Below are 26,130 nucleotides of genomic sequence, written 5' to 3'. Positions count from 1 at the left end.
AGTCTGGCGAGTAAACAAAAAAATGTACTAGCCAATGGCGATTCAATTGCCAAGGTGTTCGTAGAGGGCTGAGTCACATCACGTTCGTTTATACAATAGATTGATTTAAAGCACGCAGCTTTGCAGTATTAAACATGTCGATTTCAGTTAGAATTACAGCTTGAATTTCTCTTATTGAGCAGCTCTCCAGTGTGGAGCTAGCTAATGATAGAAACGTTTTATTAGTGAATGCATGAGTAAATAAATCATATTATTACATTAAAGTGATCATTTGGTTTGCATAGATTGAAGCTTGATCTAGCTCAGGACTGTTTTGATTACTATAACCCTATAAGGCGTTTTAAGAGAAATAATGTTTTGAATAAAATAATTTATCCAAACATAAACCGGATGAATCACTTACCTTTATTTTGTTCCATGTAAAAAAGAATTGTAATTGTACAATAGTAATATAATTGTTTAACACTTTCAGAATCTGAAGTTATGACCTTGTTTTATTCATTAGTTAGAATATGTGAAACCCAATATTTTAACTAATTGTAAAAGCAGAATAATAGAACAAAGCCTACTATTAATTGGTGAAATAATCGGCGATTAATCGTTGTAATAATCGCTAGATTCATCAATTATCAAAATAATCATTTGCTGCAGCCCTAATATCGTCTTTGGAAGGCGTAGGACCATAAAATGTTCGTCCAAACCTCTGCGCTAGTGTTAATTTAGTTAACGAAAAGTATGACGAAAAATGTTCATTGACGAGCTTTTTTCCCATGACTAAGGCGAGACGATGACGAGACGACAATAAGGTCAGTAAACGATAACTGTGACTATATCAACATGCAATATCGTTCGAAGAAAAAAGACGGGACTAAAATTTATTTTAAAGGTGCTTTTAATATAGTCTTGTTTAAGGCTTCACTGCAAATGTTCAGCCTCTGTAAATATCTGAAGACACGCTTAATGTGTTGAAGGTTGTGGAGGTTGATTTGTGGCGTTTCTTTGGAGTGAATTGTACAATCCCAGTTCATTAATCCTGTATGTGTTGTAAACTGTACTGTGGCAAAAGAAGTTTTAAATGTTTTAGCCAGCAGGGGGAGTAATACTGCCACCTCAAAGTTTGACATGATTCAAGCCTTGTTTTCAGTTATAGACCTTCTTTTAACCACTAACCACACAATTCTTCAAAAAAACATATTTTGTGGACTACTCAGTTATCCTCGAATCATGTTTGTAACATTCTCAATTTGTCATGGTTAATTTTTTTTTATTGCTTTAACATTTTTTTTTAATTATATCTTTAAATTGTGAATTATAAGGTAGTTTTTGATAGAACTTGTTTTAAATATTAATTACTTGGTAGGTTTATATAGAACTAGTTTGTATTGCTTTAATGTTTACTTGTTAAATTATGAATTAGGTTTTTGTAGAACTAGTTTTTATGGCCTTAAAGGTGCTGTATGTAGGATTGACACCGAGTGGTTGAACTAGGTATTGCAGTCCAAATTCAAAATATTGGAGTGGATTTTTTTCACCCGGTCCCTTGATGCACACGCAGGTTGCCAGATTGACTACACCAACAACCATCTTTCAAACGGATCGCCAATGTTTATTCTGCTATTATTATACCGTTGTTGATCATAAACATTTTTTGGGATTGATGTCGAGGGTTTTTAGGATGGGCAGAAAGTTATATTTCCTGCTCTGACCCCTTTTGTTTGCCAGCTTCCATGACTGAAATGAAAAGCGCTGTGTTTCCCACCAACTGGCAACCCGGTGTGCCGAAATACAATTAGGTAAACTGGCAGTGGGCGGGTTTCACAAACCAAAACAGAGACCGACATTCCGGCCCGGAATGCACATTTTCAAAGGAGAATAACTGACTGTAGCATTGTTTTTCAGATAAACAAATATGTTAACTTAGCATGTTTCTTAAATATCTGCAAACATATTATGGTATTTTTATGCTTTAATAGAGTCAAAAACTTACATACAGCACCTTTAAGAAATAAAAACTATACCAAAATTTATTTTAATTTTCATAGAAAAAAAAAGGACAAAATATTGTTGGACGGCTGTACGCGCCTCTACTACTCGAGCTTTCATGTGTACGGTTGCCAGATATCAAGAGTGCAAATCCCCAAATCAGAGCTTCTCTGTTAAAAAGATAAATTTTCTGCCCAGTGTTTTGCTTATTTTTGTCAATCTGGCAACCTCGTACTTTATTACGGAAGTGTCGACGATGATCTGAAAACACCACAAACAAATAAGCTGGAGTTCAGTCTGTGTTCCATCATGAGATCTCAACTGTTTTGTTTGTGTTTTTTGAGCAGCAAATCAGCATATTAGAATGATTTCTGAAGATCATGTGACACTGAAGACTGGAGTAATGATGCTGAAAATTCAGCTTTGATCACAGAAATAAATTACATTTTATAATATATTCACATAGAAAACAGCTATTTTAAATAGTAAAAATATTTCACAATATTACACAATAAAATTTTTGACTGGTAGTGTAACTTTGAGAGAATATGATATATAAAGAATGTTTCTGTGGTAATGTTTTGAGAACGTTATTAAACATTAAGGGAATGTTCCATTTTAGCATTTTGCAGACAGTAAGTTTAGAAAATGTTAGACAAACGTCCAACTAAAATGTTTCAGAAAAATGTTCCACGAACAATGTATTAATAACGTTTTTGTGCAAAAGTTTAGAGAACATTATTGAAGACCAGATAACTTTGAACGAATGTTCTGCTAAAATTACTGGGAAAATGTTTGTTCATAACCGAGAGAAAATTATTAATAATCATAATGTTTTTGTGCTAATGTTTAGAGAACGTTATCAAAGACCAGATAACTTTGGACAAACTTTCTACTAACATTACTGAAAACATGTTCATAACTTTGAGAGAAAATGATGTATAAATAATGTTATTGTTTTGAGGATGTTATGAAAGAAAGATTTAAACGAACGTTCCGTTAACGTTACTGAAGAACGTTTGTTTAGAACTTTGAGAGAATCTTTCTAGAACATTCTGAGAGCGTTCTCTTTTAGCTGGCAGGGCCTTAAATATCCATTTTATAATCAAAGATGAAATAAGTACATTTGTGCAATAGAAGTTGAATCTTTCTTTGTCTCCTGCCGTCCAGATAAATCTGCTGCTGTCTGTGAAATAGCGCTGGACTCAGTGTACGATGAAGTTCAGACCACGTTACCCTTGGGGAGAAAGAGCCGGAAAACCTTCCTGCGAGGGCAGAAGATTCTGGAGATAAACCCGTCTTTATAATCAAAGACTGTCCCATTCTGAGGCCTGAACACACTAAAGCCGCTCCGCTGCAGTGCTCGAGCTGCTTCTTCTGATTCGCTTTGATACTAAATCAAGTTGTACAGATCTAAATTCTATGAGGACGGGAAACTGCGTCTGTGCTGATGGAGTGAGTTCAGTCACGGTTAGCAAACATTATCCGCTAGGGGGCGCTGTGTGTGTGTTTGAGGCAGATTTCTCAAGGGTAAAAGAGCAGAACTAGATTGATATGAGAGCAAGTAACTGTGCAGGTAAAGGAAATTATGTGCATAACACATTTATTATTTTTAAATAAATATTTCACTGAGAAATGTGAATTCTGGTATTATTTAGTCACTCTCGTGTCATTTAAAGAGATAGTTCACCCCAAAATTACAGTTCTGCCATCATTTGCTCACTCTCATGTGGTTCCAAACCTGAATGCAAAAGCTGAACATACAATGGAAGTCAATGGGAACTGAAACGGTTTTGTCTTCTGCAGAAGAAAGAAAGTCAAACAGGTTTAGAACAACATCAGGGGTGAATAAATGATGACGAATTGGATTATTCTTTTAAAACCTGCATGCTATCATTTTTTTTTCTTCTGATAAACACCAAAGAGGAGTCTTCATGCTGCTCTTTTACATGCATGTTTATAGTCCGTCAAGCTCCAAAAAAGCACCATAAAAACCCCATACAACGTCCATATGACTGACCATAAGCTGTAATATCTTTGTAAACGTCCATGCAGGTTTGGAGTGACATGAGGGTGAGTAAATAGCATAATTATCATGTTAGGCTGAATTATTTCTTGAAGCTCCCCTGTATGCATCAGACTAATGCATTTCCTCATTTTCTTCCTTCATTCTGGTAGCTTCAGTTGCATTTTGGGGGTTTAGTTCATCTTCTGTCAAATACATCCTTACTTTTCAAGCTTTTTATACATGCATCTATAAGTTTTATATAGCATTGACTTCCTGTTTGACACAAATTACCCTTTTCTGTTTTGTACTGTTGAATTAATGCAAACTGAGCTGAACTGAAGCTGGAGATTTATTGCACGTTTTGCCTGACGTGCGGGCGATTTATTCTCATAGTTTTTCTAAATAAATGCACACAAGGATTCACAAATTCTCCAAGTGCAATTTGAAGAAAGGCATGAAGCTTTACAACGTGGAAATGGTATTTAGCCCATTAAACATTAAGACCTTTATAAAAAAAAAAATTGCTCTTTTTTTTATTTTATATCCATTTTTTTGAATGGTGCAGCTTTAGGGCTAACATAAATCTTCATTTTCCGGTGCATTATGGGAACGGCATTTCCCTTGCTTCAGTAAGAGCTCAACTCTCTGCCCTTCAACCTCACAGCCGAAGAGAAGCAGCAAAAAGAACTTCGACACTTTCTGAACGCCTTTCATTTCTACCGTTTAACTGCAATAATGCCTTATAGTACCTGATGCTGATTTATGTATCTAATAATTCTGTAAAGCAGAGCTCATTAAACGTGCGTGAAGAGCAAACAGGATAGAAAACGTAAAATATTTTGTTAAAAATGTGCATGTTTCTGCATTCAGTTTGAGTAATAGTCTTCATGCTGATGTGAATCCATCAGATAATATATATTTACAGCAGAAGGCAGCATTATATAGATATTTCTTTGGGATTTTATTAGTAGTCATGTTTACTGTTATTGCTCATAATAGTATTAGAGATGTGATGAAACACTAAGTATTAAAGACATGAACGATTCAGCCAATCATATGCTCAAAGTAGGAAAATGTTTCCATGCAATTACAGTACAACTGTCTTAAATGTTTTGTTGAACCAACTTAAAGGGATAGTTCATCCAAAAATGAAAATTTGATGTTTATCTGCTTACCCCCAGGGCATCCAAGTTGTGCCAGAAACCGAACAGTATTTATATCATATTTTACCTCTAATACACCACTATGTCCAACTGTCTTTGGGCTCGCGCACGGCATCCGGTGCGTGAGGTGTGTACGCGCTCTGACTGCAACGGTTGGAGTTAAAAATCTTCTTTTGTGTTCTACTGAAGAAACAAAGTCACCTACATCTTGGATGCCCTGGGGGTAAGCAGATAAACATCCCTTTAATAGATTAATAATAATACATTTTAAGGCGCCTTTCAAATCACTCAAGGTCACCGTACATCATGAACAATAAATAAAACAACAATAAATAGCAATATCAATGAACCATAAAAAGAAAAGGAGCAGTTTAAAAAAAAACTATTAAAGATTTGAGTGTAGACAGTAATCATGTAGGATAAGCTATTCTGAATAAGTGAGTTTTGAGTTTAGCTTTGAATTGGGATAACGAATCTAAGTTGCGGATGTTAGCTGGGAGAGAATTCCAAAGGCGAGGAGCAGCACGGCTAAAGGCTCTATGACCCATGGTGGTTAAACGAGCCGTGGGTGTATGGAGAAGACCCAGTGAGGAAGAACGAAGGGTTCGAGAAGGGGTGTAGGGCTGAATAAGATCTGAGAGGTAAGTTGGAGCGAGGTTATGGAGCTTTATACGTGAGAAGAAGAATTTTAAATTCAATGCGAAATTTGATGGGAAGCCAATGAAGCTGTTTAAGAGATGGAGTAATGTGTTGTATAGATGGAGTCCGGGTTATGATACGAGCAGCTGAATTCTGAATCAACTGGAGTTTATGGAGAAGCTTGTGTGGTAAACCAAATGAAAGATAATTACAGTAGTTGATGCGAGAGGTGACAAGTGAGTGAACTAGAATGGCAGTACTGTGTGGAGTGAGAGATGAACGAAGGTGAGCAATATTACGGAGATGAAAGTAACAAGACCGGGTTATACTATTAATGTGAGCTTCAAATGAAAGAGTGCTGTCAAAGATGACCCCCAAGTTCTTAACCTGGCGAGAAGGAGAAACGGAGGAACCATCAATGGATAAAGAAAAACTACAGGACCTAGAGAGAATAGAGTTAGTGCCTACAAGGAGTACTTCAGTCTTATTGCCATTAAGTTTAAGAAAACTGGTGGAGAACCAGGTTTCTATTTCGTGAAGACAGTTAATAAGGCAGATAGGTGGAAGAATGGAATCAGGCTTAGTAGATACATAAAGTTGTGTATCATCAGCGTAACAGTGAAATTTAATACCAAATTTAGAAAAGATATTACCAAGTGGGAGAAGATAGATTAGGAACAACAGAGGACCTAGGACAGAACCTTGGGGGACGCCACAGCTAACAGAAAATGTTATGAAGTAAACCAGGCGAGAGGAATACCAGAGATACCAATAGCAGATAAACGGTTTAACAAAATATTGTGTGAAATGGTATCAAAAGCTGAACTCAAATCAAGCAAAACGAGAATGGATAAGGACCCACCATCAGCAGCCATTAAAAGATCATTTGTTACTCTCACCGAGGCAGTTTCGGTTCTATGCTTGGGACGAAATCCTGACTGAAAACACTCATATAAGTTATTATTACTAAGGTGAGCTTGGACTTGTGCTGCAACTGCTTTTTCAAGAATTTTCGAAATAAAAGGAAGATTTGAAATGGGACAGAATTATCTAAATTGTTAGGGTCTGCACCAGGTTTTTTAAGAATTGGGGTTATAGAAGCTATTTTAAAAGACTGACCTTCCTCTGTCAGATAATACGTAAAAATGGCATGTTAAAAACTGTTACGTTCATTATCATATAGGGAGGATATAGTCCCAACACAAAATAATGAAGGTAACTTAAATTATACAAATTTAAGTTAATTTTATTAATGTTTTGAATTGGTTTTTAATTTTTATATTTTCCTTTTTCATTTTAAGTTAAAGTTTTAGTACATCAAGTATGTCTGTATATTTTTTATTAGTTATTTTAGTACATCAAGTTAAGCTATACGATTTGTAACATTTCATGTAATATTTTGTTTTAATTTCTTATGGTTTTAGTTTTATTTTTAGTTTCAGTTAACTATAATAACCCTTGTCTTGAGGAGAAAGTGATAAAATGCACATTGTCATTTAGTTTAATAATTTTCAATATTTAATTTTATTTCAGTTAACATTTATTGTATTTCAAGGAACATTTTTTTATGGTTTTAGCTTTAGTTAATTGTAATAACACTAGAGAAAGTGATCAGATGCACCATTTTTCCACCTGCTGGACTATAAAACAGGTAAAAACTCAAAAGCCCACAGACACAAATTGAAAGAGGAACCCAAGCCACATCTACAGACCAGAAGCTCGAAGGACGAGAAGAAAGGTTCGGAAACTGAGTTATGAACAGACAAACACCACGCTCAGTTTCTCCAGAAATGAATCCAGTTCTTACAGAGTTCAGCCTCTGATTGCTGATGGAAGCAGCTGTGTGCTGTTTGTTTTGACACTGGCTCAGCTTCTTCAGGTCTGTGATGTGGGCAGATGTTCATGCGTCACCTGGGCTCCTTGTAACAGCTGTTGCTCCTGCATGCGCTCGCAATGAACGAGCCTTTGACACGCCTGAACCTGAGAGCAGATCTCCCACCACATCCTTACTGGAAATCAGCCTGGTGTTTCATGCATGGAGGGGAAAACACTGGAAATCATCTGCTGACCAACCGTAGGAGTTCCAGATAAGCTCAAGTTTATTTGCGGGAATACACTGCCTCTCTGCCCATAGTTCCACAGAATCACAACAGATACTCTTTTCTTCATTCCATGGTATATATAAAATGCCAATCTCCATGCTTACTCCAAATCACAAACACGTGACACATCAGTACAGACATCACCGACAAGAACAGGATCACCCAAATATGTCTTAGGCAGAGCCACATACAAAGAATGCTTCTCGTCTTCTGTCGCAGAGATATTCAAAGCTAACTTACAATTAGGGGTGTGATGAGACAAAATTTTTATACAGCATTTTTAAGAAATCCTCAGTGATGAAATACATGACTGGAAATATAGTCTGCAGGTGCGTTTTGAAATGTTTTAACTAAGCATCTTGTAATGAATGTCATTTTAGTTCTGCTAAGTATGAATGATCATATGCAGTAAAACAACAATATACAAGCACTGTAAAGAATTCTTAGTTTTATTATGTGCAAAGAATAAGTGCAAACTACGGATGCACGATACCATTTTTTCAGATCCGATACCGATACTGATCCGATACCAGCACAGAGGATCATTCATTGTCTCACTGACCATTTCCACTCCGTAATATATGTAATATAATATACTCTTTTCACATGTTTTGCTTTTGGATTTATATTTAGACATTATAAAATCACTATTATAACATTTAAAAATCACTTTTTTGTCAAAGCATTGTTTTGCACTGAAGTATGAAGTAGCAAGAGTTTTCAAAAAACTCATCAGATCTACTTAAATCGCACAAATGTCCCAGTTTGAATTCAAAACGGCAATTTTTGGCTAAAGGAGGCTAGTCTGTGTCCTTAACAATCTTCTCAGTTTCTCTCAAATGTAAATCAAACGTCCATTCACAAACATATCGCGACTTCATTTTTGGAGCAACAGAGATACTCAGGAATGAACTGATAGTAAGTTTAATCACTTATTTGCCCCAGAACATTCCCTCCTTTATTCATTTTGGTCATGTGACTCTGTCTGTGACAGTAATGTGTCGAAGGGTGAGCGGTTTATATGTACTCCGTTTATAATAATTAATTTTGTAACTCATTAAAAATGCTAAAAAAAACGTTGAATAAAAATGTTTCATTACATTATTTTTAACAACTAAGTGTTTGATTATTTATAACGTTTTATTAGAAGATTTTCACAGAATGATTTCGGCAAAATTATGCCCCCTATGTGCGGCGCCCCTATGCACTGCATTTACTGCATACCCCATTTTTGTGCCAAGAGCACAGATTAATTGCATTATATTTTGATTACTCCATTACTGCTATCTGCTATCATAAAATACACTGACTTGTATGTTTAAAATTCTACATACAACACAATTGTTGTCTGTTTGGCGGCGCTCGTTCACTGAACTCTGAAGTTTAGCGCAGAATAGTAGTTTAGCAGTTATTTTAAAGCCCTTCATATAAAGAATGTCTCATGTTTAGGACAAATTGGATTATGCACTTTCCCCGCAGCAGCTTACTCTGCGTCCTGGAGTCTGGAGTGAATGTTGAATGTGAACCGATGGAGCTTCTCAAGGCCAGAGGAACAGGTTGGAAGGACGTGAACGTGTGGCTGAAGGTCTGCATGAACCTTCAAAGCGCTGAGATTCACCCTTCAGACGATATAGATCAACAGCCCCGCAGCTGTAACTCAGTCAGGGTCTGGACATTCACAAGATTAGTCTATTCAAAGTCTGATTGGAATAAAAAAAGATGCAATATTATTTCCAGAATCACATTGCGTGCTGACAGTCTCAACTGGGTTTGCTTTAGAACTCAATTTTTACTCATAGTAGCCTACCGAAATGAATGCAAAGCATACCGAAATAAAGTGTAAAAGCGCATGTAAATCTAACAAAATGTCAATCCAACAATCAATCAAAAATCTATTTTACCTACAAACTGTGGACATGCAAAATTATTAACATGAGAAACCGACGATTCCGGGGCTTCATTTATAAAATAAACACAATCGTAAATTCATGGATTTCTTCTTATGCCAAAAGTAAGGCACCAACTGTGATTTATAAAGGCAAATATATAATATATATTTTTTTAGTAAGTCTTTTCTAATTAATGAGCTAATTGCAGTAACAACATAATATTAACATATACTGTGATTTATCTTTACAGTAGTAATAAAAACGATGTTGGATATATTTTAATAGATAACTAGACTATCACAGTAAGTATTTTATTATTGTTTTTGTTGTTGTCAATGCAATTAATTAATTAATTAGATGAGTATGATGTATTTATTTTATTTAGTGTTGTTTTGTTTAATTTTAATTTAATTGTATTATTATTTTTTTTAATTTCACATAAATGTTGTCTAATAATAATATTTACTATCACAGTATGCATTATTATTATTATTATTATTATTATTATGTCACTGCAATTAATTATTTACTTAGTTAAGTAGGATGCATTTATTTTATTTTGTTTTTATTTTTTTTATATTTTGTTTAATTACATTTTATTATTTTGTTTAATTTTAATTAAATCTTTTTATTTTATTTTACATAAATTTGTGTGTGTATATATATATATATATATATATGTGTATATATACACACGTCTATTTATCTTTCCAATAAGTAATACAAAGGATGTTGGATTATTTTAAATTGATAAATACACAGTATGCACTAATATCACAGTATGCTATAATATTATTATTTATATTATTACTATTATTATTATGTCACTGCAATTAGTTAATTAATTAGATAAGTAGGATTTAGGAGCATTGTTTGTGTGTCTGAATGTTTTTGTTTTGTAGTTTTGACTTATGACACATTGACACATTGACTTATGACTAATTTAACTAGTTTCTACCCAGTAACATGAATTTGCACCAAAATCCTGAGAAGTTTTATTGAATGCATGGCCTTTGGCATCAACAACAAAACATCCTTGAAGTGTTTCTTCCTTTTAAAACTCGAAAACTCTAGTTATTCTGCTCTTCCAGCTCTAGCATAATTATATGCTTAGTTGCATTGTATTGTTTGCATTTCTCGTTGTTGTTTCTCACAGACCGGCTGTGTTTCGGTGTCGTGACCCGCGAGTGCAGCAGCGCTGATGTACAGGATGGATGGGATAAATCCATTAGGATGATAGCATGTTGATTGGCCCCTGGAGGTAAAGATGGCTGGCGTATTTGGCTGTCTGTGCTTGTCCTTCATTACAATGGAGATGAATTCACCAGCTCCCACTAAGCAGATTACGACAGTGACATTTCCAGAAGGGAAGCTAATTATGTTAACGGACGGACTTGAACTCGCCTACCTTAACACTTCAACGAATCCAACCACAAATCCAATGCACAAACCATTAAAGCCATGCATTCCTGTGCACGTCACATCTGATGTAGGTCGCATCGTAATATGCGACCTTTGATTATAACTCTGTTTTTTGAATATTCAGCCTATGATTATAATTGCATAATTATGATATTCATCCTCTGAAGGTGACGCTTTTCTGACGCTGCGGGGGTTTTGTGTTCGGTCCGGTGTCAAAGGCCTCATTATTACAGTATAGGGAGGATGAAGATGAGCTTCAGGAGCTCTTTTGTTTCATGAATTGGCGGCTCGGCGAGGGAACCTCGACTCGAAGTGAATTTGCTCACCACGTGATTGAGCGTATTATGAAAAGATACGAAATGTTCCTGAGCTGGCGAGGTTGTGACAAAAGATGAGCGATTTGGATGAAATCTCATTAGCACGTCTTTTCTCTGAGAGAACGAGGGAGAATCGTGGAGCGAGTTTGTGCAGATGGCGTCTTAACCGTGGAGATGGGAAAATGTGGTTTGTGGGTAAAAGTGAGAGTTTGTAGAAGTGCTTACATTTCCACGGTGTGCATTCCTCCTTGAAAATAAAAGGCATTTTTGTAACAAAAAAAAAAAATTAAGGATTTATCACAGAACTTCCTAACTTCTAATTGCCGCACCTTTAGTGTTTCAGCTCATGTTCACTAGCTGCTCATTAAATGCACGATTGATTTGAATGTTCCTGTCTGGCAAAATATACAGTATCCACATCAGTCCTTGTGGTCTACTAAAGCATTTTATTTTATTTTATTACTTTTTATTTTATTTTATTTTATTGTTTTGTTTAGCTTATTTAGCTAAATTTAATTATTTCATATTTCTTATTTTGTTTTGTTTTTTTAATTTAATTTAATTTAATTTAATTTTATTTTATTTTATTATGTTGTATTTTAATTTAATTTTAATTTTATTTTAATTTAGTATAAATATTTAATTTAGTATAAATTTAAATTTAATTTAATTTAATTTAATTTAATTTAATTTAATTTAATTTAATTTAATCAGAGGAAACTGCTTTTACAGATAATTCCCCAAAGACCTGGAACTCCAAACTTTCACCTTTTTCCCCCCACTTTTTTTAATATATATAAATCCTCATTAAATCAAAATGTATTTTTTGGAAAAAAAAATATATATTTTATATAAACATTGTTATTATTTATTATGAATGAAATGGAAAAAAATACAATATTGTTGTTATTTATAATGGATGAATAAATGAATGGAATAAACAAATAAATAAATAATTAAATAACAGTCCAATATTGTTATTATTTATAATGAATAAATGCAATTAATAAAAATACATATAAAAATAAATAACATTCCAAATATTGCTATTATTTATAATGAATGAATGAATGAAATAAAAATAAATTGCTTGTATTCCTCATCGCTTTGGATAAAAGCAACTGCTAAATGAATAAAACGTAATTAAATAAGTATTTTCATTATGTTCAATCAAAATAATGAACCTCTGAAACAACTTTTCCTTTCAGCTGATGTCATCAGTCCCTCCTCCAATCATGTGACTCCATTCTGGTAAGTGACGCCCACTTTTCATGAAAACATGAAAACCTTCATGAAACCTTCTCTACATTGCTGTCATTGATTAGTCTGTTTCACTTAGAAATGAGTCGCATTACACGAGTAAAACGGCTTGTACGGTATTTCAGGTTAAATTGTGAATCTAATAGTCCTTTGCAAATAAATGTCTGTACAGGGCTTTGGTCAATAGCTCTGCACAAAGGGCTCATGAAGGAAGGCAAATCCTTACAAATGAATGGATTAGGACTCTTTAATTGGCCGGCTGGAAGTGAGCAGCGGAGTTTGGCTTTTCCAAATGAAACGCTGCTTGTTTTCACGTCTCATTCTCCTGTATCTCTTCAGACTCGCTCAAGGAGATGCTGTTTTATTGGTGCTGCTTGAGAGTATGTGTGTTTGGATGTGTTTACAGTCCTGTACATGATTTACGGTATCGCCGGGTTCAACCTGCTCTTTACGCTTCGGCTCTGCCCTTGAATGAAAGGAACAGTTCACTCAAAAATTTAAATGAAAATCATTTACACGCCCACATGTCCTTCCAAACCTGGCTTATTGTCTTTCTTCTGTGAGAAACACAACTCTTTCTTGCATATAAGACAAAAAAAGGAATCCATATTATTTTATATGTATATTTTTTTTGTTTTCATTTATATTTTTGATTATTTTTTGATTATTATATTTTCCATTTTATTTTAGTTAAAGTTTTAGTTATTTTGTTGTGTTTTTGTCATTTTTATGATGTTATTAGGATTATTATTATTATTTTTTTTTTACAAAATGTCTTTATAGTTTTTATTAATTTTATTTAATGCAAGGCAATTTTATTTATATAGCACATTTCATACACAATGTTAATTCAAACTGCTTTACATAAAAAAAAAAAAAGATTTAAAATAATCCAATCACAATAAAAGGAAAGAATAAAAAATGATAAAAATTTGTTGTTTTATTGGATCAGGTTAAATTAAATGAAAATGAGAAATGTTGCCTTGGCAAATAGCTGTTTTTTCATTTTAATTTAATTTAATTTAATTATGTTTCGTTTTATTTTTAGATCGTCAGTGTTCATTTAAATTTTAGTTTGCGTTTTATTCATTTTATGTGCTTTTGTCATTTTTTATTAGTTATTGTTTTTTAAATATTTCTATTTAAATATATTTGTATTTTTGTAATTTTAAAACTTATTTTATTTCATTTGCAACATTTCTAATTTTTATTTAAGTTTTTTAAGTTTAAGTCTAACATAAATTGAAATCTAATATTTATATTTTATTTTTATTTCAGCTTTATTTCAGTTAACAAAAATGATTTTTAATAGTTCTAGTTAATAATAACGCCAGTATAAATGGCAAATAAAAATATATAAATATTTTATTTTCTTTCAGCTTTATTGCGATTAACAAAAAATATTTTAATAGTTTGTTAATGATAACAACACTGGTGTAAATCGCAACAACAACAACAGTAGATAATGTATTGTCAGTGACTTTTTCTGTGTAAAATTAACGTTTTTTTCCTGTTTGATGTAAGGAGTTCTGATATAGTGTGATCAGTCACATGACATTTACGGCTCAGTTGATTGGCTCAAAATAATGTGTCTGGAACTGTGTATCCAAAAGCAAAGATGGCAGCATGTTTAAATAATAATGCAAAATAAAAATTTTCATGCAGGGTAAGAAATATTTGTTACAGTAATTTTCCCTATTCAGTCTTCATTAGTGTGCCAAAAGTCACTGGGTTTGGGCCAAGGAATAAAAACAAGACTAGAAAACTAACAGAAGCTCTAAATGAAGGTCACTGAGAAGACCATTAAAGCTACAGAATCTAGCAGCAGCAGTCTGAACCTGATGTGAGTGTTTGTTTGGGATGATGACTGATGCTGTAGTCAGTTCACCCGCACAGCTGTCTGCCTGCCTGCTGCGCTTCATCTATTCCCGCTCCATCTGAGCTGGGCTGGTTGCCATGGCGATGACCCTGTCATCACGTCCCTTCACCTGGGTAAACTAGTGAGTCAGGAGCAGCTCTGCTGGAGAACGAGAGACAAAAGACAACATATGGAGCCGCTCCTCCGACAACACCACAGCAGAAATCACCCGGGCATTCAGATACAGGCATAATCTGGATAGATAGATGGATGGATGGATGGATGGATGGATAGATGGACAGATGGATAGATAGATTGATGTAGAAATAGATGGATGGATGGAGATATAGATTAATAGATGGACAGATGGATAGATAGATTGATGTAGAAATAGATGGATGGATGAAGATATAGATTAATGGATGGATGGAGATATAGATGGATGGATGGATGTATAAATAGTTAAATGGATAGACAGGTTGATGTAGAGATGGATGGATGGATGGCTGGATGGAGATGTAGATTGATAGATGGACAGATGGATAGATAGATTGATGCAGATATAGATGGATGGATGAAGATATAGATTAATGGATGGATGGAGATATAGACTGGAGATATACTGTATATCCATATGGATAAATAATTGGATAGATTGATGTAGATGTAGATGGATGGATGGATGGATGGATGGATGTATAAATAGTTAAATAGTTAGATGGATAGACAGATTGATGTAGAGATGGATGGATGGATGGATGGAGATACAGATTGATAGATGGACAGATAGATAGATAGATAGATAGATAGATAGATAGATAGATAGATAGATAGATAGATATACTGGATAGTTGGTTAGATGTTAGATTGATTTAGATATGGATGGATGGAGATATAGATTAATGGAAGGATGGATAGATGGATGGAGATATGGACTGATAGATGGATTGATGGATAGAGATATAGACTTATAGATGGATGGATAGATAAATAGTTGGATAGATAGATTGATATAGAGATGGATGGATAAATAGTTGGATAGATAGATTGATGTAGAAATGGATGGATGGAGATATAGATTAATAGATGGACAGATGAATAGTTGGTTAGATGGTTAGATAGATTGATGTAGATATAGATGGATGGATGGAGATATAGACTAAGATGGATGGATGGATGGAGATATAGACTGATAGATGTATCTATGTATGTATGGATGGATGGATAAATAGTTGGATAGATAGATTGATATAGAGATGGATGAATAGTTAGATGGATAGACAGATTGATGTAGAGATGGATGGGTAAAAGATAGATAGATAGATAGATAGATAGATAGATAGATAGATGAATGGATAGACAATTAGTTAGATGGATAGATGGACTGATGTAGATATAGATGGATGTATGTATAAATGGATAGATAGATGGATGGATAGACAGATTGATGTCTGGATGGATGGATAGATGGATAGATAAATTGATTTACAGACAGACAGACAGACAGATAGATAGATAGATAGATAGATAGATAGATAGATAGATTGATATAGAGATGTCTAGATAAATAGTTGGATAGATAGATTGATGTAAAAATGGATGGATGGAGATATAGATTAATAGATGGACAGATGGATCTATAGATTGATATGGATGGAGATATAGATGGACAGATGGATAGTTGGTTAGATGGTTAGATAGATAGATGTAGATATAGATGGATGGATGGAGATATAGACTACGATGGATGGATGGATGGAGATATAGACTGATAGATGTATTTATGTAGGTATGGATGGATAAATAGCTGGATAGATAGATTGATATAGAGATGGATGGATGGATGAATAGTTAGATGGATAGACAGATTGATGTAGAGATGGATGGGTAAAAAGATAGATAGATAGATAGATAGATAGATGAATGGATAGACAATTAGTTAGATGGATAGATGGACTGATGTAGATATAGATGGATGGATGTATAAATGGATAGATAGATTGATGGATAGACAGATTGATGTCTAGATGGATGGATTGATGGATAGATAAATTGATTTACAGATAGATAGATAGATAGATAGATAGATAGATAGATCGATAGATAGTGAACAGTCCTTGCATTCATCTCATTCAAGTGTCTGGCAGTGAGTGGATTCTGGCGGAGCTCCAGTGAACATCTGGAAGGACATCGATATGTCAGGAGAAATGAGCAGCAATGATGTGTGTGTGAATGTGCTGCATATTTACAGACAGATAGATAGATAGATAGATAGATAGATAGATAGATAGATAGATAGATCGATCGATAGATAGTGAACAGTCCTTGCATTCATCTCATTCATGTGTCTGGCAGTGAGTGGATTCTGGCGGAGCTCCAGTGAACATCTGGAAGGACATCGATATGTCAGGAGAAATGAGCAGCAATGATGTGTGTGTGAATGTGCTGCATGCACATGCCGTCACAGACTCTAGATTACAGTGGAAACTCAGTGTCGTGACCCGCAGGCGTCTGAATGACACACTGAATCTGAGATCCTGCCAAGACGCGTGATTTATGTGCTGCAGTACCTGCTTGTAAAAGAGCCATGACTGAACTCTAGCTTATATATACACACCTAACTCATTCAGATACAGGCATAATCTGTGCAGACAGACAGACAGATAGATAGATAGATAGATAGATAGATGGATGGGTTGATAGATTCATATAGATAGATTGATGTAGATTTAGATGGATGGATGGATGAATAGTTGGTTAGATGGATAGATAGATTGATGTAGAAATAGATATGGATGGATGGAGATATAGTTCGATAGATGGATGGATAGTCAATTAGATGGATAGATAGATTGATGTAGAAATAGATGGATGGATGGAGATATAGATTAATAGATGGACAAATTGATAGATAGATTGATGTAAAAATAGTTGGATGGATGAAGATATAGAGAAATAGATGGATGGATGGAGATATAGATTAATAGATGGACAAATGGATAGATAGATTGATGTAGAAATAGATGGATGGATGGAGATATAGATTAATAGATGGACAAATGGATAGATAGATTGATGTAGAAATGGATGGATGGAGATATAGACTGATGGATGGATGGATAGTCAATTAGATGGATAGATAGATTGATGTAGAAATGGATGGATGGATGGAGATATAGATTAATAGATGGACAAATGGATAGATAGATTGATGTAGAAATAGATGGATGGATGAAGATATAGATTAATGGATGGATGGAGATATAGATGGATGGATGGATGGATGTATAAATAGTTAAATAGTTAAATGGATAGACAGGTTGATGTAGAGATGGATGGATGGATGGAGATGTAGATTGATAGATGGACAGATGGATAGATAGATTGATGCAGATATAGATGGATGGATGGAGATATAGATTAATGGATGGATGGAGATATAGACTGGAGATATATATCCATATGGATAAATAATTGGATAGACAGATTGATGTAGAGATGGATGGATGGAGATATAGATTGATAGATGGACAGATATATAGATAGATAGATAGATAGATAGATTGGATAGTTGGTTAGATGTTAGATTGATTTAGATATGGATGGATGGAAATATAGATTAATGGAAGGATGGATAGATGGATGGAGATATGGACTGATAGATGGATTGATGGATAGAGATATAGACTTCTAGATGGATGGATGGATAAATAGTTGGATAGATAGATTGATATAGAGATGGATGGATAGATGGATGGATAAATAGTTGGATAGATAGATTGATGTAAAAATGGATGGATGGAGATATAGATTAATAGATGGACAGATGGATCTATAGATTGATATGGATGGAGATATAGATGGACAGATGGATAGTTGGTTAGATGGTTAGATAGATAGATGTAGATATAGATGGATGGATGGAGATATAGACTACGATGGATGGATGGATGGAGATATAGACTGATAGATGTATGTATGTATGTATGGATGGATAAATAGTTGGATAGATAGATTGATATAGAGATGGATGGATAGATGGATGGATAAATAGTTGGATAGATAGATTGATGTAAAAATGGATGGATGGAGATATAGATTAATAGATGGACAGATGGATCTATAGATTGATATGGATGGAGATATAGATGGACAGATGGATAGTTGGTTAGATGGTTAGATAGATAGATGTAGATATAGATGGATGGATGGAGATATAGACTACGATGGATGGATGGATGGAGATATAGACTGATAGATGTATGTATGTATGTATGGATGGATAAATAGTTGGATAGATAGATTGATATAGAGATGGATGGATGGATGAATAGTTAGATGGATAGACAGATTGATGTAGAGATGGATGGGTAAAAAGATAGATAGATAGATAGATAGATAGATAGATAGATAGATAGATAGATAGATAGATAGTGAACAGTCCTTGCATTCATCTCATTCATGTGGCAGTGAGTGGATTCTGGCGGAGCTCCAGTGAACATCTGGAAGGACATCGATATGTCAGGAGAAATGAGCAGCAATGATGTGTGTGTGAATGTGCTGCATGCACATGCCGTCACAGACTCTAGATTACAGTGGAAACTCAGTGTCGTGACCCGCAGGCGTCTGAATGACACACTGAATCTGAGATCCTGCCAAGACGCGTGATTTATGTGCTGCAGTACCTGCTTGTAAAAGAGCCATGACTGAACTCTAGCTTATATATACACACCTAACTCACACCTACAACACACAAAGAGCTGCAGGTAAGACACTAGGAGTGGATCTGTCTAATATCTCATGCAAAACTTTTGAAATGACACTCTTTCTGATTTCTCTCAGTCTTTTCACATGGAGGGGCCCGTCATTGTCCTGCTATTGCTGTGTTTTAATAGTTCACTCGGGTTCATTAGTGCTCAGACAACAGACAAACCTCCTGATGATGCAAAGAATATCTCATGGAAACCACTGAACGCCACAGCAAACAAAACCCCGATGTGTTCTGGACCAGCACGGATCAAAGACGCCTTCAAGTACATCAACAGCATTGTCTCATGTTTCGTATTCCTGTTCGGGATGGTTGGAAACCTGACTCTCCTGAGAATAATCAAAGAACACAAATGCATGAGAAATGGACCCTATATTCTCATCGGCAGTCTGGCTTTAGGCGACATTTTGCACGTCTTGATTGGCATACCCATCAATGTTTATAAGGTAACTTTGCTGAATTGTTTTGTACATTTAAAACACTCAAAATAGGATGATATAAATCATTTGTTGTGTTTTGCAGCTCCTGGCGGTGGACTGGCCATTTGGTGTCCTGCTCTGTAAACTGGTGCCGTTTATTCAGAAAACCTCCGTTGGGATAACGGTACTGAGCCTGTGCGCTCTGAGCATAGACAGGTAAGAGTGTTTAGTTTAGATATGTTTACTTTATACAGCCATGTTTGCAACATTGGGGGGACAAAAAAATTTGATAGATTTGCTGTTACAAATGTAACGGTCCTTTTATTTAAAGGAACTAAAGAGAATTTAAAAGGAATAAAGAAAAAGAAAGATAGACTACATAATTATATGACTAAATGGCTCTGTTAAAGTTTCTTGTCTCTCACATTCAAATATAGGCTATTTTCTATGAAAGCCAATTTCTATAGAAGCTCGTTTCCACCATGGAATAAAAAAATAAAGGTAATTGCGACTTTTTATATCACAATTCTGACTTTTTTTCTCGCAATTGCAAGTTCTCACCGTTCAGACTTTTCTTCTCAGAATTGCATGTTTATATTTCACAATTTTACGCTTATACCTCGCAATTCTGAGAATCTCCAAAAAATCTCAGAATTGCAAGAAAAAAAGTCTGAATTGTGAGATTCAAGAAAAAGTTGCAATTACTGTAATTAATTAATTCTTCATTTTTTCCCTCCATGGTGGAAGCAAGATTCCATAATTTTCAATTCGAAACTTTGAAATTTGACCAAAAAACTACTGAATATTACTTATATTTCTGGCATAAAACAGCTGTCAAATATTAATTGTTTAGCTACTTAGATCTTATCTCACACTTTTACCATTAAAACTGAAGTGCCACGCTGGAATTCGTCTTCTGTGAACAAGAAAAAAAGCCCTGCCTCCTTTGATTTGATTGGCCATCTCAAATATTTTGACATTGATGAGCACTGTTAGGCCGCTGAAGTAGACCAGCTTATTAAATCATGAAAACATTTTGTAAACCTAACAACATAGAGAGCAGTGCATAATGGAGTGCAGCAGAGCTGCATCAATGGGATCAAATAATGTCCTTATCTGATTATTTAAAACTAAAGGAGAAATGTTTGTTGTTCTGAAGGTACAGAGTCGTTGCATCCAGGAGTCATATCAAAGGTCTTGGTTTTCCCAAATGGACTGCTATCAAACTGTCTTTAATATGGACAATATCAACATTGCTGGCTGTTCCGGAGGCCGTCGCGTTTGATTTGATTACGATGGATTACAGAGGCGAGCATCTTCGGATATGCCTCCTTCATCCTGTACAATCCACTCCATTCATGCAGGTAAACTGAAAAATACTGGAATTGCATGTTTATATTTCACAATTTTACGCTTATACCTCGCAATTCTGAGAATCTCCAAAAAATCTCAGAATTGCAAGAAAAAAAGTCTGAATTGTGAGATTCAAGAAAAAGTTGCAATTACTGTAATTAATTAATTCTTCATTTTTTCCCTCCATGGTGGAAGCAAGATTCCATAATTTTCAATTCGAAACTTTGAAATTTGACCAAAAAACTACTGAATATTACTTATATTTCTGGCATAAAACAGCTGTCAAATATTAATTGTTTAGCTACTTAGATCTTATCTCACACTTTTACCATTAAAACTGAAGTGCCACGCTGGAATTCGTGCTAGTCTTCTGTGAAAAAAAGCCCTGCCTCCTTTGATTTGATTGGCCATCTCAAATATTTTGACATTGATGAGCACTGTTAGGCCGCTGAAGTAGACCAGCTTATTAAATCATGAAAACATTTTGTAAACCTAACAACATAGAGAGCAGTGCATAATGGAGTGCAGCAGAGCTGCATCAATGGGATCAAATAATGTCCTTATCTGATTATTTAAAACTAAAGGAGAAATGTTTGTTGTTCTGAAGGTACAGAGTCGTTGCATCCAGGAGTCATATCAAAGGTCTTGGTTTTCCCAAATGGACTGCTATCAAACTGTCTTTAATATGGACAATATCAACATTGCTGGCTGTTCCGGAGGCCGTCGCGTTTGATTTGATTACGATGGATTACAGAGGCGAGCATCTTCGGATATGCCTCCTTCATCCTGTACAATCCACTCCATTCATGCAGGTAAACTGAAAAATACTGCAACAAAAGAGTAGAGAAATATACGGAGACGGAGGCCCTTTAGGGGACGTGTGATGGGAGGAAAAATGCGTTTTGCCTTCCCCCAAGAAACTTTGGACCAGAATTACTAAACAAGGCAATTTAGCGCAATCCCATGAAAGTGGCAATGGGAGTGTAAAATTATGCAGATGATTTACTGACAATACACGAATTAAAGAACACAAAGGCAGCCAGATAATTTCCATAATGATCAACGCAATCAAAGAGCAGCACAAGTTAGCGTAGGGTCCCAAACGTTCCCGTGAAAAACTTTGTGTTCACTCGTAAAACTCTGCACTTGCTTGCGAAACTTTCATTCACTTGTAAAACTTTTGTGTTCTCTCGTTAAAGTATTAGGTTCCCAAGAAACTTTGTGTTTACTTGTAAAACTTTTGCGTTCTCTCACAAAACATTTGTGTTCTCTCACAAAACTATAGCGTTCCTCCAAGAAACTTTGTGTTCGCTTGTAAATCTTTGCATTTGCTCATGATACTTTGTTTCCTCATAATATTTTCGCATTCTCTCGCAAAAGTATAATTATCCCTGAGAAATTTTGCGTTCGCTCGTAAAACTTTGCATTCACTTGTAAAAACGTTTGCACTCTCTCGATAAAGTATTATGTTCCCAAGAAACTTTGCGTTTACTTGTAAAACGTGTGTTCTCTCGCTAAAGTATTACGCTCATCCAAGAAACTGTGCATTTGCTCGCAATACTTTGTTTGCTCATAAAACTTTCACGTTCTCAGCAAAAGTATTACGTTCCCGAGAAACTTTGCATTTATTTATAAACTTTTGTGTTCTTCTGCAAAAGTATTACATTCCCGAGAAACTTTGCATTCTCACAAAACTTTGCATTTGCTCACAAAATTTTGTGTTCGTTCATAAAACTTTGCATTTGCATGCAAAACATTGCTTTCGTTTGTAAAACTTTTGTGTTCTTTTGCTAAAGTATTACGTTCTCCCGAGAAACTTTACATTCTCTCACAAAACACTTGCATTATCTCGCAAAACTATAGCATTCCTTCGATAAACTTTGTTTGCTCACAAAACTTTGCATTGGTTTGCGATACTTTGCTTTTGCTCGTAAAACTTTTGAGTGTTCTTGCTAAAGTATTATGTTCCTTGAGAAACTTTGCATTTACTTGTAAAACTTTTGTGTTCTCTTGAAAAAGTTTTACATTCCCCTGAGAAACGTAGCATTCGCTCACAAAACTTTGCATTTGTTCACGAAACTTTGCATTTGCTCGTAAAACTTGTGTGTGCTCTCGCCAAAGTATTATGTTCCTGAGAAACTTTGTGTTTACTTGTAAAACTTTTGCATTCTCTCACTAAAGTATAATGTTCCCCTCGAGAAACTTTACATTCTCTCACAAAACTATATCGTTCCTCCAATGTTCGCTCACAAAACTTTGCATATGCTTGGGAAACTTTGTTTGCGTTTGTAAAACTTTGTGTTTGTGTTCTCTCGCTAAAGTATTGCATTCCCCCGAGAAACTTTACGTTCTCTCACAAAACACTTGCATTATCTCGCAAAACTATAGCATTCCTTCGATAAAATTTGTTTGTTCACGAAACTTTACATTTGTTTGCGAAACTTTGCATTTGTTCGTAAAACTTTTGAGTGTTCTTGCAAAAGTTTTACATTCCCCTGAGAAGCTTGGCATTCGCTCACAAAACTTTGCATTTGTTCATGAAACTTTGCATTCGCTCGTAAAACGTTTGTGTGCTCTCGCTAAAGTATTACGTTCCCCCAAGAAACTTTGTTCTCTCACAAAACACTTGCATTATCTCGCAAAATTATAGCGTTCCTCCAATGTTCGCTTACAAAACTTTGCATTTGTTTGCAAAACTTTGCATTCGCTTGTAAAACGTTTGTGTGCTCTCGCTAAAGTATTATGTTCCTTGAGAAGCTTTGCATTTACTTGTAAAACCTTTGCATTCTCTCACTAAAGTATAATGTTCCCCGAGAAACTTTACATTCTCTTGCAAAACTATATCGTTCCTACAATGTTCGCTTACAAAACTTTGCATATGCTTGGGAAACTTTGTTTTCGTTTGTAAAACTTTGTGTTTGTGTTCTCTCGCTAAAGTATTGCATTCTCCCTAGAAACTTTACGTTCTCTCACAAAACACTTGCATTATCTCGCAAAACTATTGCATTCCTTCGATAAAATCTGTTCGCTCACAAAACTTTACATTTGTTTGAGAAACTTTGCATTCGCTCGTAAAACTTTTGTGTGCTCTCGCTAAAGTATTACGTTCCCCCAAGAAACTTTGTTCTCTCACAAAACACTTGCATTATCTCGCAAAATTATAGCGTTCCTCCAATGTTCGCTCACAAAACTTTGCATTTGTTTGCAAAACTTTGCATTCGCTCGTAAAACGTTTGTGTGCTCTCGCTAAAGTATTATGTTCCTTGAGAAGCTTTGCATTTACTTGTAAAACCTTTGCATTCTCTCACTAAAGTATAATGTTCCCCGAGAAACTTTACATTCTCTTGCAAAACTATATCGTTCCTCCAATGTTCGCTCACAAAACTTTGCATATGCTTGGGAAACTTTGTTTGCGTTTGTAAAACTTTGTGTTTGTGTTCTCTCGCTAAAGTATTGCATTCCCCCGAGAAACTTTACGTTCTCTCACAAAACACTTGCATTATCTCGCAAAACTATAGCATTCCTTCGATAAAATTTGTTTGTTCACGAAACTTTACATTTGTTTGCGAAACTTTGCATTTGTTCGTAAAACTTTTGAGTGTTCTTGCAAAAGTTTTACATTCCCCTGAGAAGCTTGGCATTCGCTCACAAAACTTTGCATTTGTTCATGAAACTTTGCATTCGCTCGTAAAACGTTTGTGTGCTCTCGCTAAAGTATTACGTTCCCCCAAGAAACTTTGTTCTCTCACAAAACACTTGCATTATCTCGCAAAATTATAGCGTTCCTCCAATGTTCGCTCACAAAACTTTGCATTTGTTTTCAAAACTTTGCATTCGCTCGTAAAACGTTTGTGTGCTCTCGCTAAAGTATTATGTTCCTTGAGAAGCTTTGCATTTACTTGTAAAACCTTTGCATTCTCTCACTAAAGTATAATGTTCCCCTCGAGAAACTTTACATTCTCTCACAAAACTATATCGTTCCTCCAATGTTCGCTCACAAAACTTTGCATATGCTTGGGAAACTTTGTTTTCGTTTGTAAAACTTTGTGTTTGTGTTCTCTCGCTAAAGTATTGCATTCTCCCTAGAAACTTTACGTTCTCTCACAAAACACTTGCATTATCTCGCAAAACTATTGCATTCCTTCGATAAAATCTGTTCGCTCACAAAACTTTACATTTGTTTGAGAAACTTTGCATTCGCTCGTAAAACTTTTGTGTGCTCTCGCTAAAGTATTACGTTCCCCCAAGAAACTTTGTTCTCTCACAAAACACTTGCATTATCTCGCAAAATTATAGCGTTCCTCCAATGTTCGCTTACAAAACTTTGCATTTGTTTTCAAAACTTTGCATTCGCTTGTAAAACGTTTGTGTGCTCTCGCTAAAGTATTATGTTCCTTGAGAAGCTTTGCATTTACTTGTAAAACCTTTGCATTCTCTCACTAAAGTATAATGTTCCCCCGAGAAACTTTACATCCTCTCGCAAAACTATATCGTTCCTACAATGTTCGCTCACAAAACTTTGCATTTGCTTGTAAACTTTGCATTAGCTCACCATATTTTGCATCTGCTTGTAAAACTTTTGCATTCTCTCGATAAAGTATTATGTTCCCCCAAGAAACTTTGCATTCTCTTATGTTCAAAAGTATTACTGTCTCTGAGAAACTTTGTGTTCACTTGGAAAACTGGGAGGAAAAACGTCTCGGTTACGTATGTAACCCTCGTTCCCTGAAGGAGGGAACGGAGACGTCACGTCGGCTGACCGACGAAATTGGGATCTCGCTTAGAGAGACCAATCCACTTCGAGTGTAAACTAAACGAGCCAATGCACATTGGCATGCGATTATTGCATCCAGCTGCTGCTGATCACAGCGTGAGTATAAGTAGGCAGCAGATGCAACGCATATTCAGGTTTTCGCTGAGGAGCCGAGCCGGTGACCCGGCCGCTCAGC

General features: G+C 35.2%; 1 protein-coding gene and 1 pseudogene across 1 annotated transcript in view; both read left to right on the top strand.

Moving 5' to 3' along the window:
* The window catches only part of LOC107679944 (conserved oligomeric Golgi complex subunit 3-like), a 45,903-nt pseudogene extending 42,183 nt beyond the window's left edge, over window positions 1-3,720 (top strand).
* Window positions 3,721-6,160: 2,440 nt separating this feature from the next.
* Window positions 6,161-26,130, top strand: part of LOC107679929 (endothelin B receptor-like) — a 29,297-nt gene continuing 9,327 nt past the window's right edge. Inside the window, exons 1-6 of the mRNA XM_016475655.1 lie at window positions 6,161-6,249; window positions 7,673-7,867; window positions 9,375-9,561; window positions 19,484-19,855; window positions 19,932-20,044; window positions 20,988-21,192. Coding sequence (XP_016331141.1) covers window positions 6,161-6,249; window positions 7,673-7,867; window positions 9,375-9,561; window positions 19,484-19,855; window positions 19,932-20,044; window positions 20,988-21,192 — 1,161 coding nt within the window. The remainder of the gene's footprint in view (window positions 6,250-7,672; window positions 7,868-9,374; window positions 9,562-19,483; window positions 19,856-19,931; window positions 20,045-20,987; window positions 21,193-26,130) is intronic.

Source organism: Sinocyclocheilus anshuiensis, unplaced genomic scaffold (genome assembly GCF_001515605.1).
Source record: "Sinocyclocheilus anshuiensis isolate Anshui unplaced genomic scaffold, SAMN03320099.WGS_v1.1 scaffold244, whole genome shotgun sequence".
Taxonomy (NCBI): domain Eukaryota; kingdom Metazoa; phylum Chordata; class Actinopteri; order Cypriniformes; family Cyprinidae; genus Sinocyclocheilus; species Sinocyclocheilus anshuiensis.
The sequence above is the reverse complement of the archived record's forward strand: the minus strand, read 5'-3'. Positions and strand labels throughout refer to the sequence as shown.